The 17668-nt window shown below is 48.0% G+C and overlaps 1 protein-coding gene and 1 pseudogene across 7 annotated transcripts in view; one reads left to right on the forward strand and one right to left on the reverse strand.

Annotated features, from left to right (window-relative positions):
* Positions 1–303: 303 nt before the first annotated feature.
* Positions 304–1321, reverse strand: LOC115519227 (annotated as a pseudogene).
* Positions 1322–10201: 8880 nt separating this feature from the next.
* Positions 10202–17668, forward strand: part of SOCS2 (suppressor of cytokine signaling 2) — a 71728-nt gene continuing 64261 nt past the window's right edge. The window contains exons 1-3 of one of the 7 annotated variants that reach the window (XM_032594023.1): positions 10202–10454; positions 12844–13201; positions 14914–15365. In XM_032594023.1, coding sequence (XP_032449914.1) covers positions 13063–13201; positions 14914–15365 — 591 coding nt within the window. In that variant the 5' untranslated portion in view covers positions 10202–10454; positions 12844–13062. Of the gene's footprint in view, positions 10455–10758; positions 10930–11254; positions 11496–11601; positions 12097–12397; positions 13202–14913; positions 16759–17668 lie in introns of those variants that run through there. The other 6 variants (XM_032594022.1, XM_032594024.1, XM_030323389.2 and 3 more) reach the window with 6 other exon arrangements.

Consider the following 17668-nt stretch of genomic DNA (forward strand, 5'->3'; position numbering starts at 1 on the left):
CTCCCTATCTTTCTGTATTTGTGAGCAGTAGTGCTCATCAGAACTTCCTAACAGTGCAAAGGCAAAGGCAAGTGCATATATTCGCTCAGATGTTAGAAGAATGGGAGGTGAACTGTTAGGGCCATCCTTAGCTGGAGCTTCTGTGGGTTTTTTACTATATGCTGATCACCAGTGAGTCAGGTGAACTTTTGTGAGAGAATAGTGTTTGGTGGCCAAGACTTCTTTTGGGCATTTCTTTCTAAGTGGAATACACAGCAGGTAAGGGAGTAGGGGAGGTAATACAGGGAATCTACTCTTTGCAGTTCAGAAGGAGTTGAGGAAGCCCATACAGGCAGTCAGGAAGCCCAGGGGATCCCCTAGCTGTGGATAGTGGCTAACGTGGTCATCCAGAATCATCCAGAATCGATTTGTTTTCCAGAATCGTGGTGTTTTCCTGTACAGCTCCAAAAACTCTGGATAAGGGATTTATGGGATCCAATGGTCCATAGATAAAATGAATGGGGACAGTTAGAGAAGCCAGAGCTCCCATCCAGCATCTTCTAAACGTCTTCCTCAGGTTGATGTACTGTAAAAGACTGTCGATAACTAAGCTTCCATCATTGTGGCAGATCCCTGCCCACATGTCCCATGGCTCACTCTTAGAGAGGCGGGTGTACAGCCTAAAGACTGGGATGAGACCTCAAGAGAATACAAAGAAGTTCATCAATCGTGTGAGGATGGGTGACATCATGCCTCCATCTTTGAGAAACTTTTGGAGAAGGAGAGGACGGTAAGTCTCAGGAAATATACCTTCCATTTGACAGATAGAGACTCCTTATGGTAAGGCTACCAGATCGATTCTGCCTGAACCTACAAAGCAGCTCCTGAGCAACGATATCTCCATAATCATGAGACAAAAGGTTGATCCTGTGGTTCTGGAACCCCAGGTACCACAAAAGTGCCTCCACAATGCTGGCCTGCTCAAACATGGAATAGTAATGTGGTCTCAATTTGTTACTGAAGCCAAAGCCCACAAAATCAAGGGCAATCACTTGATGAAACCTTAGGGTTTCCCAAATCCTCTACTAATCATAGCTGGAATGTTAGAAGGCCATGTAAAAGCACAACTATCTCAGGACTTCCAACCACACCAGAAGAGTCTTGGTAGAAGATGCGCAATCCCTTGTAGGTGAAAAATTTGCCTGACAACTTCCAGGAGTAAAGAGCAGGAGAAAGCTGGGGGTGGGGGTAGGAGGCGGGCGAGGGGTGGGATATGCAGACAGGCTGCGAGCAAGGGCACAGCCAATAGCCCAACCTGAACCCACCACTCCCTCATCCTCATCAGGTGAGACCGGGACTACAAGGCTCCATGTTTGGGGGAAACGGTTGCGCATGTGTTCCAAATACATTTTAGAATCAGTTTGTTGATTTTTACAACACAAGGAGAAAGGCTGTTGAGATTTTGTTTAACAATATTGACCTTCCCATCCATGAGCATGGTCTGTCTCTTCATTTAATTTTCCTTAACTTTTCTCAGCACTCAAAAATTTTCTTTTACATGTACAGCTCTTGCACATATTTGATTAACTTTATTAATATTTCATGTTTTTAAATCTATTGTAGGTGGTATTACTAACATTTTCAATTTCCAGTAGTTTGTTACTGGTAATTAGTAAAACTTATTTTTTGTATTGATCTTGTATCCCGAAACCTAGCTAAACTCACATATTTGTTGTAGTAACTGTTTTTGTTTTTGATTCCTCACAATTTTCTATGTAGAGATCATGCTGTTTGTAACTAAAGACATTTTTATTTCTTCCTTTACGATCTATATACTTTTATTTATTTTTTTTGTCTTAAGGCACAGGCCAGTACCTCCAATACAATGGTGAAAAGAAGTTGTAAAAATGGACATTCTTGCTTTCTTCCCAATCTTAGTGGGGGAGCCTTCAATCTTTCACCATTACTATGATGTTGGCTGTGGTTGTTGTTGTTGTTGTTGTTGTTGTTGTTGTTGTTGTTGTTTTGTAGGTAAGGTTTGTCAGATTGAGGAAGTTCCCTTCTATTCCTAGTTTGCTGAAATTTTTTTTATGATGGATGAATGTTGAATTTTATAAATGATTTTTTTACATGTATCAAGACATGATTTTACTCTTTTAGTCTGTTGAGATTGTGAATTACCGACTGACTGTGAATGTTGAACCAACCTCACCTTCCTGGAATATATCCAAGTGGGTCATTCATATATCATCCTCTTTATGTATTTCTGGATTCAATTTGCCATTATTTTGTGATTGTGCTTTTGAGAAATATTGGTCTATAGTTTTCTTTTCTGTATTATCTGTTTTTTTTGTTTTGTTTTGTTTTGTTTTGTTTTGTTTTGTTTTTATATCTAGAACATTCTGGCCTCCTAGAATGAGTTGTGAAATATTCCCACTTTTATTTTGGGGGGAAAATTTAATAAAGAATAGGTGTTATTTCTTAATTGTTTGGTAAAATTCACCAGTGAAGCTTTCTGAATCTGGAATCTATTTCTTTATAAAAATAGGGCTATACAGATTATCCATTTCTTTTGGGTAGGGTTCGGTGTTTGGTGTTTTATTCTTTTGTAGTGGTCATCTTTACGTGAGATGTTGTCATATTATAACTGTTTTCTGATTTCCCAGTTGCTATTAGTGATACTTATTTATTCATACCATCTTTATTTACTATGCTATCTTTATTTTTGTCCATTTAATGGCTAGAATCAACAGATTACAATATAATTAATCTGGTAGAGAATGAGCATGTGGTGGGGTTGGGGGGGAAACTAGGTGATAGTAGCAAACAGAAGGCATGATAGACTTTGGACTAAAAATTCTATGTGGTGAAAGATAAGGATCTGCCTGATGACTTTGCCAGGCAAATTTTTCTCTTTTAAGTATTGGTGTTAAAAATGGGAAGGGTGGGGCGCCTAGGTGGCTCAGTGGGTTAAGCGCCCAACTCTTGATTTCAGTTCAGGTCATGAATTCAAGCCCCGCATCGGGCTCTGCACTGAGAGCATGGAGTCTGCTTGGGACTCTCTCTCTCTCCTCTCTCTGCCCCTCCTGTGTGTGCCCTCTCTTTCTCCCTTGAAATAAATAAATAAACATTTAAAAAAATAAAAGAGGGAAGGAATAAAAGAGGTGGGGGGGAAGGGGAGAACTTGAAATAAAATCTCTGCAACACTGGAAAAGCCAAAGGGAAAAATGGCAGGATTTACCAGCATGATGTCCACAGAGTTATTTCTAAATAGATTTTTTTCAATGTATTTTATAAGAAATAAGACTTTCCTTTTATGTTTATTTTAGAATTGTTGGCACATACTGAAATGTAACAATTTCTTGATTGGGAATATTTTAAAACAAAACAAAGGAACCTAACTTTTCCCTTCAACTTCTATCCTTTGCTTTTGTTCAAATGTTGTAAATAACATTTGAAAATATTACAGCCACATTTGTTGGGATAGGTACTTTTAGTGACTTGAATGACCTATTTAAAAAGCAACTTACCTGAGGCCCCTGCGTGACTCAGTTAGTTGAGCAGCCAACTCTTGATTTCAGCTCAGGTCATGATCCCAGGGTTGTGGGATTGAGCCCTGCTTCAGGTTCTGTGCTGGGTGTAGAGCCTGCTTGATATTCTCTCTTTCTCTTTCTCTCTCTGCCCCTCTCCCCTGATCGTGTTCTGTTTCTCTCTCTAAAATTAAAAAACAAAAAAAAAAAAAAGCAACTTACCCTCCAAGCTACTTTTCCACTTAAAAATGTTTTCTTTGTTCATATTAAACTCTATACTGTTTTCCCAAGGACAATTTGTTTACAAGTACAGAATAACCTACTTAATTGACTTCGGCTTAATTTATTTACACATAAACTAGGCATTTTTTCCTACTATTGTCAACGTGTTATGTGAATAAGATCAGGTATATGTTATAATACATTGGTGAAGAGAGATTTAAGCCATTATATACAGGCAAACTGGTGATATTATATTGCTTTCCATTAGGTCAGGGCACGACCATTATAATTTTAACATGCTACGTTAGCAGAAAAGGCCTGTATATGTGACCAGCGTGCCTTCCAATGTGGAATGCGTATGGAGGTTGTCCCATGGCTCAAGGAGATGGCAATTGTGCTATTCAGAGCTTGCCTTTTGTAGCCTTGCCACATGCCTTAGGTTAAAGTTAGTCTCACCCATGACTGCCAATCTCTAGCCTGGTTCACTGGGTACTGCTGCTTCTCAGAATTCCATGAGTAAGCCAGGAGTGCTGTTTGTTATTTACTAATAGGTATTTCTTCTGACTGCTCTGCTTACCACATCATCACACCAGGCCTTGACCTTTGTGAACTTCTCTGGAAAATCAAACATACCTAGAAGCTGCCCAGGCTTATGTATAAAAACATCATCAGTTGCTCTTTGGGAGGTTGTGGAGTGGGGCTTGGAAGGTGATTTGAATGAGAAGGAAACACAACTGCTCATCAAATCCAAGTTTTTTTTTTGTTTTGAGAAAACACGAATCCCAAGAAGTTAAGGGGCTTGATCAAGGTCCCCTCTCCTGTGAAGCCTTTCTGGACTTCCCAAGGTGGTTGTAGGGGTGCTCCCCAGCTGTTTGCAAAACCAGTCTGCATTTCTCTATTACTTTTAACCCTTTGTTAGCATCATCAGTGATGTCCCTCTCACTTAACTGAGACCCTCTTAAGAGTGGGCTGGATTATATTTGTCTACAAGGCCTAGAGCATTTAAATACTCATGAACATTTATTGGGGGGGTGAGTCTCTCACATGCTGTCTACTAGGTACCATAGTTGTGAGGTCAGGCTCCAGAGATTAAGAAGAAATTCTAAAACAGCCAATTTCTTCTTGGTAACAGACCAGAGTCGGAAGGCTAAGCCATAGATTAAGGTGAGCATCTGGGGAAGATGAAAAGTCAAGGGATCCAGGGCAGAAAAGTGGTAAACGCATTTGTTTCCTTACTTGTGGATGCATTCAATTCATTCATTCATTCATTCATTCATTCATTAACTTTATACTGGGTATCTACTATGGGCCAGGAGCTTCTTTAGGCATTGGGGATAGAGTAGTGATTATAACATACAAAATCTCTGCTTATGTTTCAATGAGAGAGAGACATTAAACAAATGACAAATAAAAGCCATTATAATGTCAGGTAATAGTAGCTGCTGAGATGAAAAATAAAGCAGGAGAAAGAACTCGTCGTTGATAAGAAACGGGAGGCCTCTCTGAGCAAAGACCCGAACAAAGTGAGGGAGTGATGCCATGAGAATATGGGGCAAAGAGCAAGTGCAAAGGCCTTGAGGCAGGCTTGTATGTTTGAGAAATGAGGCAAGAGGATTAGAACATCGTGAGGGAGAAGAAAGAGGACAAGGAAAATTATTCTGCACCAGTGAAACGATGTCCTTTCGAGCACCAAATCTTATGATTGGTGATCCTCTGACTATACAACCAATTCAATACAGAAAGACCCATACAGAACTATCTTCTGTATGATGAGCATCTCTTACTTCTCCCCTGGTGCTGTGCAATACCAATTCCCTTTTACAAGGTCCTGCTTGCTCCACCCCATGATGGAGCCTACTCCTTGGTGTCCTGGCCGGCTTCAGCGCTCTGGGTCAGGGATTCCAGGACGGAGAAGCTGGGCAGATGGCTTTTATCCCCAGTACTCTCATCTCTAGAGAAGCACTTCCTTGGAGGTTCTCCACCTCAGGACACGGTTCTTGCCTCAGGTCAAGAGGCCCCTCAGGATTCATAGTTGGGCTTCAGGTTGTCAACTGATCCCCCAAATCTGTGCTTCCAGAAGATATTTCTGCAGAGACTGTCTTAGATGGAGGCTGTCCACACATGCCTGGGCCGTGTAGGAACATAGAAGAATGAAACAGGTCAGGTATGAGAATCTAGCCACACTTTGTTTGCTTATGATACACAGAGGAATATGTTTCACTTTTATAGAGAAAGAAGTTCTCTCCCAGTTGTCTGGAAATATCTGGTCTTTTCGATCTTTTATTTCCCTGCTTCTGGTAGAGACTGGGGTCCAGAGAAATATCTCACCACCGTAAGAAAAACACTGCAGGTGTGATGACAAATGGCAAGTCATGTTCAGAGTTGGGGAGGCCGGGGGATGGTGAGGACTGTGGTGAATGTGCCTTCCACAGAGGCAGCCACCACTCTGCTTCAGCTGATCTCTGCCTTGAGGGAATGGGATCCAGTGTTGACAGAGCTTCAGGTTGGTTAAGAGAAAGCAGAATTCTGGATCGCTTTGGGGTGAAATCTCTAGAATTTTAATTTGATTCACATGGTTTTAGAGAGAATCTTGGCACACCAACCGTGACACTCCGAGGGATCAAATATGGCCCACAGGCAGGTGGTTTGTGGACTCCAGTCTATAGATTTTACCAGAATTTCTGAGAGATCTGTGATTTTAGATTAACAACTACTATCCTAGAATATGACTCCCCTCAGCTTCTGTGACTTGAAAGACCAAGGGCATGTCCATCTCGCATGCTCCTGGGGCCCAGAAGTCTAGGGGAAAGCCATCTGCCCAGCTTCTCCCTCCTGGAATCCCTGACCCAGAGCGCTGAAGCCGGCCAGGACACCAAGGAGTAGGCTCCATCATGGGGTGGAGCAAGCAGGACCTTGTAAAAGGGAATTGGTATTGAGTAGCACCAGGGGAGAAGTAAGAGACACTCATCATACAGAAGATAGTTCTGTCCTGTATCTTTTCAATTCTCTATTCCACTCCCTCCCATGGAGTCTTTCCTACCCAACTCCCTACACCCCACGAGAGTGTCTCTGATGACAAGTTACAGGACCCAAGTCAAACTAAGGAGGAAAAATTAACGTGTTGGCTCCTGTATCTGAGCCCAAGGGTGGTGTGGCCTCAGGCGAACTGGATTCAAGCGCTCAGAGACCTCTTCCTCCCACTCTAGCCTGAGCTCTGCATTCTCCGTTGCTTCCCTTCTTTGAAGGGCTCCTTCTAGATGGTAGAAAATTTGGCTCACATGGTCATCACTGCTCATCATCTCAGAAGCGGGGGCCGGAGGGGGGATCGTGTCTGCAAATAGGCAAAACAAAAACAACAACAACAGCAACAACAACTAAGTGTGGAGCACTTGTCAACTCCAGTATTAGAACATCTGCATCGCAAATCAAGAGCATCCAGTTTGACTTTGGCTCAGAGAGATTTTCAGGCCTTGGCAATTCCTCAACGCAGGCCACAGAAGAAACTTCTCCCTTCCCCCGTCAAGCAGAATGACAGTTCAGCATCGCAGCCATGCACCTGCCCCGCTGAACAGAACAGATATGAGATACAGCGTTAGAGAGATACAGGGATATAGATATGAGATATGATGATCTCATTTAATTCTCCCCACCGCTCTCTAAGGTAAGTTCCAGTATTATCTCTGTAAGAGGATAAATAATTTGCCAGAGATCACTCATGTAGCAAGTGGTGGCAGAGTGAGGATTCATGCCTGGGAAGTTTAACCTTAAAGCCACACTGCTAACGGACCACCCATCCATCCACTGACTCATTCAACACGTGCGGGGAATGCCGGCTACATGCGGGGGACTATTGGAGGTGCTGAGATGTAGCTGTGAAGAATGCAAACACGAGTACATGGCCTCATGGAACTTACATTCTAGTGAAGGAGAAATACGGGAAACCAGACCAATAAATAAAATATAACTAGGTTAGATAGCGATCAGTGTTAAGGAGAAAACCAGAGCAGGGAAGAGAGAGAACTGCGTGTGGAGGTGGGTTGAATCTGAATACGGTGGTCAGGCAAGGTCTCACTGAGCCGGTGGCACTGAATAAAGGTCCGTGGAAGTAAGGGAACAAACCACGCAGATATCTGAAGGAGGAGCCTGGTGGGTCGAGGAGAAGGTGCTGAGGAAGGAGTAAGGGCAGTAGGTGTTGGAAAAGGCAAGGAGTCCAATGTGCCTTGAGCGGAATGATCAAGGGACAGAGCAGGAGGGGATGAGATCAGGGAGATAAATAGAACCGAGAAGCTACTGCGATTTTGTCTTTCACTCTTGTGTGATGCAGCCATTTGGACTGGAGCAGATCCTTAAACAGGGTCACTGTCGTTGCTCTGTCAGGAAGAGTCTGTCGGAGGGACAAAGGTACCAGGTAGAGGCTGCAGCAGCAGGCCAGGCAGAGACTGGGAAGCCTGGCTTGGACTGGTGTGTGGTGAAAATGTGGCAAGGGCTTTACTTCTGGGTTTGTTGTGAAATCAGAGTCAAAGGATTGGCCAACACGTGGGATGTGGGGCGTGTGACAGAGAGCAGGCAAGGATGATTTTAAGGCTTTTAGCCAGAGCAACGGAAGATTAGAAATGACATTTCTCAGAGATGGGGAGAAATGAAGGAGGAACTGCTTTTGTTTTTGTCTCAAACGGGGTTGTTTTAAGAAATTATCGGGGGGCGCCTGGGTGGCTCAGTCGGTTAAGCGTCTGACTTCAGCTCAGGTCACGATCTCGTGGTCCGTGAGTTCGAGCCCCGCGTCGGGCTCTGGGCTGATGGCTCAGAGCCTGGACCCTGTTTCCGATTCTGTGTCTCCCTCTCTCTCTGCCCCTACCCCGTTCATGCTCTGTCTCTCTCTGTCTCAAAAATAAATAAACATTAAAAAAAAAGAAATTATCGGGTCTAGGTTTGGGGTGTGCTACACTGGGGGTACCCATTAGACATCTGAAAGGCAGTGCTGAGTGACCCGCCTGGGAGTTCAGGAGAGAGGTCCGTCAGGACTAGAGTCATAAGCTCTACGGATTACACTCTACCCTCTTAGAGTCACTGAAGACACTCACATGCAACTTTGGAAAACAATGACTGTATCCAAAATACTGGAACAGTATTAAAGAAAGTCAAGTTTAAAAACTTACCCATATCCTGCCACCCGAGAAAAAGCTGCTTTCATTTCTCTACATTTCCTTCTGTTTTTGCCCACAGGCATATACATAATGTTATAATGTTGTAACCATAGCATAGATACATTTTCACATTCTACTTTTTTCTCACTTAACACCATCCCATAAATATTTTCCTAAGAGGCCCTCCCATATGTGTTTCTTGGGGATTAAAAAAGCCAACAAAATGCTGGGATCTCTGAGAAACAGTTCAGAAACAAAAGTCGAAAATCTTTCTTTGCTACAAAATTTGGTGCCCCTGCAGTTGCATTGTGCTTAGTGTAATTTTCGTGAACAATGACTGTCTGTGGAGGTGACTTTGAGCTGGGAGCTGAATGATGAGAGCTGGCCACACACCCATTCTGGTGAAGGGCATCCCAGGAAGAGGGAACAGCATGTGCTAGGAGGCAACAGGAAAGTACATGCATGTAGGCTGCATGAAGGTTGCTGGCAGATTCATTTCAACTGGCAATTAAATAGAAATTTATCTTTGTAAAAACCTTAAAATCTTTTAAACTGCAGAACAGGGGGTACATCCTTGGTCTGGGATTCTCCGCAGAGGAATAAGAAGCCAAATGGAATAACCTAGAACATAGTGAACCCTAGTAGATAGTGGTTCTTAAAGGTTCTCTGGGCCTCAGACTACACACAAACTCTACATGAATCTGATTTGTTCATTCATCCCAGTCCCTGAGCCAGGACTGGAGTCCAGTTCCTTCATTTTATAGAAAAGGCCGAGGGCCCAAAGATGGTAAATGATTTGGCCAAATTACTCAGCCACTTTATAGAGTTTTAACTAGGGTTGAATTAGCTCTGCCCTGTACTTGTTAGACTAAAAAACAAAACACGATTCCATCCACACCACTCTATTGTTGACAAAGTCATTTGTTAGCTTGGAAATGCCCCCCCCCCCCCCCCCCCCCCCCCCGCCCCTACTTCCTGGCTCACCTGCCTATCATTTGCATAGTTACTTACTCAAAAGCAGGAAAATTATTGAGAGAATCATTCCTGCTTGACTCCTGCCTGTCCGGGAAGGCAGGAAGCTGGTTTACGTTTCCTCCTAGGGCCAGCAGGGGGGACACCAGGCAAGGTTTGTGAGCCGGCCTCCCCCACGCCTCCTCCCCCTTCCTCGCCCAACTTCCCCTTAGCCCCTGCTTCAACTGAAAGTGGCCATTGACCTTTCAAGCTTTTGAGCAGTGATGCAATAGAATAGTATTTCAAAGAAAAATGGTTATCGAAATTTGGGATCCGGTTTTCCCGTGAGTGCTAATGGTTTTTTAAAAGTAGGTCACACTTTGGAGGCGGGCATGCAGGCGAGGAGCTGAGTTCCAACGGAGTCCAGGTGGCCTCCAATCGGGTGGGAGGAGGTGAGGGTCTCCGGGCAGGGGAGTGACTAGATCTTTCCGAATTTCCAGTCCCTGGGCGCTAGCCCTGCGGGAGAAATCGCCAAGACGAGAGCTCTCGTGACTGCAAGGCACCGAGGCCGGCGGTCCAGCACGACCCGGGAGCGTAGGTAAGGGAGCCCCTTCAGCAGTCAGAGCAGGTGAGCGGGGTCTGCCAGCGGAAGGAGACAGTGGGGCCGTGTAGACTACGAACAGAGGGAGGAGGAGAAAGGGGAGGAGGGGAGGAGGAGCCCGGCTAGGCTGCCGCCGGAGACTTGAGAGCAGGAGCGCCTGGGGGAGGAGACTGAGAGCCGCTAGCGCCGCTTAAGGAGGCACCGCTCTCAGCTCGCTGGCTGCCTTCTAGGACCTGGGCGAGGGCACAGCCTTCGGTCCGCTCCCTCTGGCTCTCGGTGGGGAGCGCGGGGGCCTGGATCGGGGCCTCTCCCACCCCCACTAATGTGCCGTAGAGCGAGAGGGGCCGTTTTCGGGGACCCCCAGCCTCTCCCGCATCCCTTTCACAAAATGTGCAGTTGGGAGGGTCACGTCGAGAAGGCGCGGAGCGGGTGGGAAAGACAGAGCCCCGCGGCTGGGCGAGGATATCGCTTGGTCATCAGACCCCCGCGCACAGCTGACACGGTGGGGGTCAGGCTCCGGCCGCCGAAGCGGGGACGGTGGTGGCGGTGGGGCTTGTGCGCGCCTCGGAGCACTCGGAGCTGTGCGGTCAGAGGCGGGCGGACTCCTAGGCAGCCGCGCCGCCCGGCACCGCAACGAGCGCTACAAACCCGCCTCCCCTGAAGCCTGCGCATTAGCGCCGGAGCCTCTTTAAAGCAGGAGCGGGGGCCGCGGTCACGTGAGACGGATTCCTGGAAAGTTCCTGGAAAGCGGCCTCCGCAGCAGCCGGGAGGGGCGCACTGAGAGCGCGGACAGGGGAGGGAGGCGGGGAGCTAGGGAGGCGCGCGGGGCTGGGAAGTCGCGCGCACACCCGACTCCGGGGACAGACGTTTAACTCTTGCCATGTCTGGCCGCCGCCACCGCGGCTCACGGGCCTTGGGCTTCCCTTGAAGCATGAACCTCCTCGCCCGCCGCAACCGGCGCTGCGCGGGCCGCGGACAGTGCGCCCCCGGGCCCGGTGCGCACAGCCTCAGGATCCCCTGCGCCCGCAGCCCGGGCGCCGGAGGAGCTCGGCCCGGGGTTGGCGGCAGGTACTGGTCCCGGGAGCCCGAAGGCTCCTCCCCATGGAGGGTCGCCGGGGAGGGCACGGGGCGCGGCTGCGAGCGCCGGGCGGCCTTGGCTTCCGCAGTTCAGAGCGGCCAGGGAGAGAGTCCGAGCTTCGGCTCTGCCCCGCGGCCGGGCGCTACTGCCTGCTTTCTTCGGCTCCTTCTAGGCGTCGGGAAGTCTCCGGAGTTTACTCCCCCGCCCCAAACAGCCATCCAAATTAATAATCCTCCTAATAACCTGATCTGCCGCTCCTCCCCACCCGCCTGCCTCCCGCCCTAGTTCCTTCCTCCTCCCTCTCTTCTTCCCACCTCCTTGGTCGCAGCCGGAGGGAAAGCCAGCAGCTGCCCAGGGTGGGGGATTTCAGAGCCCGGGGGTTCTAGGCGAAGATCCCCCGGGCTTTTGTTTGCCCTCTGCGCAGAGAGCTCTGGCTAGTGCGGAGCGCATCCCCAGGCATCTCGTTCCCAAATTAAAAGTCAACTGGGGAAACTCGGGCAGAAACCCCTCCTCTCCCTGGCCCCTCCCGACTCCCCCGCCCCATGTCCGCTGGGGAGGCTGCCTGGTGTGGACGCTGCGGCCGAGGCCGAGGTAAGGGCTCGGCGTTCGTTGTCTTGCAAGTCCAGCGGCGCTCGCAGCCGCCCGTTCTGCCCCGGCCCGGGTCCCGGCTCCGGGCTCCGAGCCCCCGCGAGGGCTGCGCGCTTGGGCCGATTCCTCGACAGCGCCCGCGGCGGCTGCAGCAGCCGCCGCCGCCCGGCCACTAGAGGGGCAGCCGGGGAGCCCCCCAACTCTGCCCCAAGCGGGCGCTGGGGAGCGGGCAGAGAGGAGCCAGGCAGCCTCCGGGCGGGGGTGCGGCAGCTCGCGCACCTTGGCGCCCCGGGCTGGCGGCTCAGGGTGCTTCGTCTCGGGGCCCCCGGGCTGTGCGGGGTGTGAGATAGAGGGGTGCCAATTTGGGGATATCTCCTGTTCTTTCCTTTGCGATTTTTCTGCTTGTCCTTGACTAGGGCCTATTTGCCACCATACCCGCAGGTGACTGGTCTTTGCTAGTCTGCGATTTCAGCTAGTAGCCCTGGGCGGGAAGACACCCTGTTCCCCACCCTCATCCTGTCCCTCCCCCCTCCCCCTCTGCAACTCCGGCGTCTTGGATCGCTGCTCTCTCTTTTATCCTCCTTTCTCTACAGCTGGGCCGGGGCAGTCACTGGATGCTTGGGGTTAAATGGTGCGGGAGGATAGACGCGGAGGAGTCCCCAGGATTTTCCACGTCTGTCTTCCCACCCACAATCCCGGACGCAGGGGTCCAATTTGGACCGACCCAAGCCCATACTTTCTTTTTTGCAGGCAAACTGTGGGTGACCGCGCCTGCGGGGGACTTTGCCATCCGTCCACTGGGACCTGGGGAGGAAAAGCCAGAAGCCTCCCATCCCCTCCCCCTCCACCAATTCGGATACCCCGCAGAGACTTGCTTTGGGGTTCTCACTGATTTCCAAGAAGGACGCGTGCCCCTCTCTGATCCCAGCGCGGGCGGCCACCTGTCTTTGCCGCGGTGACCCCTCTCCCATGACCCTGCGGTGCCTCGAGTCCTCCGGGAATGGCGCGGAAGGGACGCAGAGCCAGTGGGGGACCGCGGGGTCCGCGGAAGAGCCGTCCCCGGAGGCGGCGCGTCTGGCGAAGGCCCTACGGGAGCTCGGTCAAACAGGTAGGGAGCCGACCAGCCGCGACGCGCGCGAGAAGGGTCGCTTCCCCAAAGACGCGGTTGGGGGCTTTGCTGACGCGGAGCGCGGCTAGGAAGCGGGGCCGCGGTGCGGAGCGAAGAATGGGATTGAACAGCAGCCCCTCGCCTCCCGTCCCCGCCTCAGGGCGGGGGCCCGCGGAGAGGATGTCCGCACGGCCTGGATCCTTGGGAATGCGAAAGAAAAGTGGTTCTCGGGGGACCCAGAGGCCTAGGGGTGGGCAGAACGCGAGAAGGGCTGCTTGGAAATAGCCTCTCAGGGAGCTGGAGCCTTCAGCTGTTTGCCGCAGCTGCTCAGGGGTCGGTACACGGGCTTGAACCCTAGCGGGAGAAAGAGCCAGGCGCCTCCCTTTCCGCGGGGAACGAGGGCGGCCAGTGGGCGCTGCGCTGCCCGCAGTTTCAGCCGCATCCGGCTTCCGAGCCGAGCCGCCGCTGCAGCCCGGGACCTTGGCGGCCAAGTTCCAAGGACTGATTGCCGCGCGGGCGGCTGCAGCAGCGCCGGGAGGAAGGCGGCCAGCGAAGCCCCTTGCAGAGCGCGGCCTTGAGGGGCTGCGCGCCCAGGGTTATTGCTTGGTTCAAGCGCAGTCCTGCGCTTTGCGTGGCCCGCCGTCGTCTCTCGGCGTCTGAAAGAAGAGAAGATTGGAAAAAAAAAAAAAAATCTGGCAAACTACGCAAGCTTTCAAAATCTGAATCCCAAAAGCTTACGTTTGGGGCAAAATTGAAGTTTTGGTAGCACTAGAGAGAGGGAAAAGTCATTTGCGGTTCGGTCTTTGAGTGTGGACCACCGACTTTCCCTCAGCGGGGCGGACCAGGCAGATTGCAGGTATCCGAGCAATTTGGGGGGTGGGGGATGGGGGGTGGGGTGGAAGAGCGCATTGTTCAGACTTCTTATGCAGAATGGCTCGAAGTGATTTTTGAAAACGAGATGGGCCCCGGGATGGTGCAGGCAAATGAAATGGAGAATGCTGGGGAGACGGAAGGTTGTGATGGGATTTGGATTAGGGCAAAGTCCAAAGGAGGTGCGGATTGTAAACTTGAATTACTTCTTATCAGTTGGGGTTTCCCTCATTTCTCAGTGGCTGATATGGTAGTTGTAACCAAAGCAACAAACAGAAGCTGTTGTAGTAGAACCGCTCTTTAAAAACAAGGAAATAGCAGTACTTTCCAAGGTCTCTGAACAGAGTTTCTGCCATGAACGGATTTGGGGAGGGAGGGAGAGGGTGGTCGCGAGTCTTCCAAGAAGTTTTGGGATTACAAAACTGCTGGGATTACAGGAGTTGGGGTTTCCACCTTTGTAAGGGCACGCCTTCTATTTCTAACTTCCGAGTTACTTCTAATTTACTTTGATTTCACTTGAACGGTGCTAGAAGCATCATGCTTTCTCAGCCAGTGTGTCCTATGGCAAAATTCTGTGTCCTTCGGAGAAAATCTCAAGAGAGTTTAAAGGGCTACCGAACGTTACTTTTTAAAGAAGAAAACTGGCTCACAGTTTGTTCATAAAACGGACCCACATTTTCATTAGATGTCTACCTAAAATATTTATGGTAGTCTGTGGTAAACTGTCACACACTTCTCTTTAGAGCTAGAAAAATTGTTGCCAAGTATTTACCCTATTTAAGAAATTCTGTATAATAACTATTTTACCCTCTCTTCTTTTTCTTCTTGAACGGAAACCCCAGGTTGGTACTGGGGAAGTATGACTGTTAATGAAGCCAAAGAGAAATTAAAAGAGGCACCAGAAGGAACTTTCTTGATTAGAGATAGCTCGCACTCAGACTACCTACTAACAATATCTGTTAAAACATCAGCTGGACCAACTAATCTGCGAATCGAATACCAAGATGGGAAATTCAGGTTGGACTCGATCATATGTGTCAAATCCAAGCTTAAACAGTTTGACAGTGTGGTTCATCTGATCGACTACTACGTTCAGATGTGCAAGGATAAGCGGACAGGCCCAGAAGCGCCCCGGAACGGCACCGTTCACCTTTATCTGACCAAACCGCTCTACACATCAGCCCCGCCTCTGCAGCATCTCTGTAGACTCACCATTAACAAATGCACCGGCACCATCTGGGGACTGCCTTTACCAACAAGACTAAAAGATTACTTGGAAGAATATAAATTCCAGGTATAAGTGTTTCTCTTTTTCTAAACATGCCTCCTATAGAGTATCTCCGAATGCAGCTATGTATAAAAAAAAAAAAAAAAAAAAAAAAAAAGGAACCAAAACTTGAGTCACTACTCTGGATAACTACTCGGCATTCTAAAAACAGCTGAAGTCCATCTAACTTAAACGTGTGACGAGGTAGCTAGGTATTTAAAGTTTCCCCAAATGTTTTCACCTGAGTAATGCTTCCTTTCCTAAGGCTGACCAAGACCAGCTGATCCTTTTAAGTTAAAAATAAAATGTCCTGAGTAGAGGCTGAAGGAACATTTTATCAGAATGCCTTGCCTTCCCAGGGTTCCTGTTTGTTAGGTAGAGGGCCCAGACCCTGGCGGTAGAGCGAGAACTCCGTGCAGGAGCACTGAAGAAGTCGAAGGAAAAAACTGACGCAGGCTTAGCTTTAATTTTACGTGCCTGGTGATCAGAGTCTACTTTAGGACGTTTTCTGTTTTTGCGTTCTTGATGTACCTAGGAGTTTTGTTAAACAGATCCTGCTTGTGAGTATTTATCCTCCTTTTTATGCAATTAACCAAATCAACCAAAAAAGTGACCATGAAATCCTGTATTTGACTTTTTACTACATGTATGAACTCTCTCATGTGAATGAGTACTGTAGTAATCCATTTTAAGGGAGCCTTATTTCAGAAATATTTCAAACTGGTGCAAACGGAAAAGACTTTGTCTTTTCCTTTAAGGCTAAAGAATGTCGTGCTATACAGGTGCAACTCAATCCCTGTTAATAAAACCATGTAGATACAGACATTTTATCCTTTGAAGTAGCTGTATCCCAACCCGTTGCCATTGACTTTTGGGAAACAGCTTTAGAAATTTCCAAGTTGTCCTTGAATTGTCTGACCACGGACATCAGCACTTGGTCTCCCTTCTACCATGTAGAATACTTCGGCTTAATTTTCTTCCAGAGATAGGGGGATACTTGCCTGTTTTTCAAAGTGTTTATTTACTGCTGTTACTATTTGATTAGAATGTATTAAATAAAAATACTTGACTTTTACAAGTTGCACTTGTTACTTTGAATTGTAGGGAACATACACGTTCCTGGTACTAGCCAGTTGTGTAAAAACGTCTGTCATGTGACATCAACCAACCACTCAGCAAGAGGTAGCACGTGACTTACCCTTCCCTAAACTTATGGGCCGCATTTGCCCTTTGCATTTGGCAGGCGTGGCTTAGAAAGTACAAGTGCCTTCGAGCGGCCTGGTTTTTTACTGATTGAATAAGCGTAACACTAATGCCCTGTGTGTTTCCCCAAAAAATGGTTTAGAAACTACAAAAACTGTGACGTATCCTGGTCTTTTATGGGTTGATAGGCATAACACACAATAAAAATTCAAAGTTTTATGGCTATTTACTTTTTGCCACCACCTCATGACCGTTGCAGATGTAGAGCCCAGACAGTATTCATTTGGCCGTCTCTAAAAAGAAAAAAAAAAATGCCCTGCTTGGTTACATTCTTTGGCGTGTCACTGGCAAAGTGAGTGTCATATGTCTTGTGTGCCCCAAGTGAATTATAAAACTCAGTTATAAATTATAGTAAAACCCGCATATCCCTCGTCATGAAAATATTCGTATTTTCATGAAGCTCTTGAAAAACGGTTTTGGGCCTAGAAGGAAAACATAACCATGCACAGCCAAACAGCAAAGATGGCTAGGTGTGCCTTACGAAGAATTTATTTGTAGCCTAAAATTTAGAGAAGAGCTCTACTTTTAGGGGCTGGTCTAGATGTGGACTTTTTCATTAGGATGTTTAGATTCTGTGCCTTATTTCCCCCCCCCCCCCCCCACTAAACGGTTAGTGTGGGGTATTTGACTTTTCTGGCAAAACTTCCACATGATCAATGTCCGGGGCTTTGGACTTTCTACAAGGTCTTTTGCATTTCTGTTCCCATTGGTTCAAACTCTCTGATGCCTCTTGATGTTGAGAGTTGGACGGGACTGCTGGGGTATGAACGAGCACACGGAATTGTGGAAAGTTCTTGGCGTTACTACTAGCAGGTGACTGACTATGAGAACACCAGAGGCTAGCCAGGATCTCTAGAGTGTGCCGTGGAACGATTACCTTACATTTCAGTCTTCCCTATTCCAAGTAAGTTGATAACCATCAGGAGATAGTCCTTTCTTTAGTGGGGGCAGGTGTGTGTGTGCGTGGTGGTTCGCTGTGGGTTGTTTTTTTTTTTAACATTTATTTAGTTCTTGCTCAGCTCTTTACATGCATTATCTCATTTAATCTTGACACCGACCGTATGAGC

Source organism: Lynx canadensis, chromosome B4, assembly GCF_007474595.2.
Source record: "Lynx canadensis isolate LIC74 chromosome B4, mLynCan4.pri.v2, whole genome shotgun sequence".
In the NCBI taxonomy this organism is placed as follows: domain Eukaryota; kingdom Metazoa; phylum Chordata; class Mammalia; order Carnivora; family Felidae; genus Lynx; species Lynx canadensis.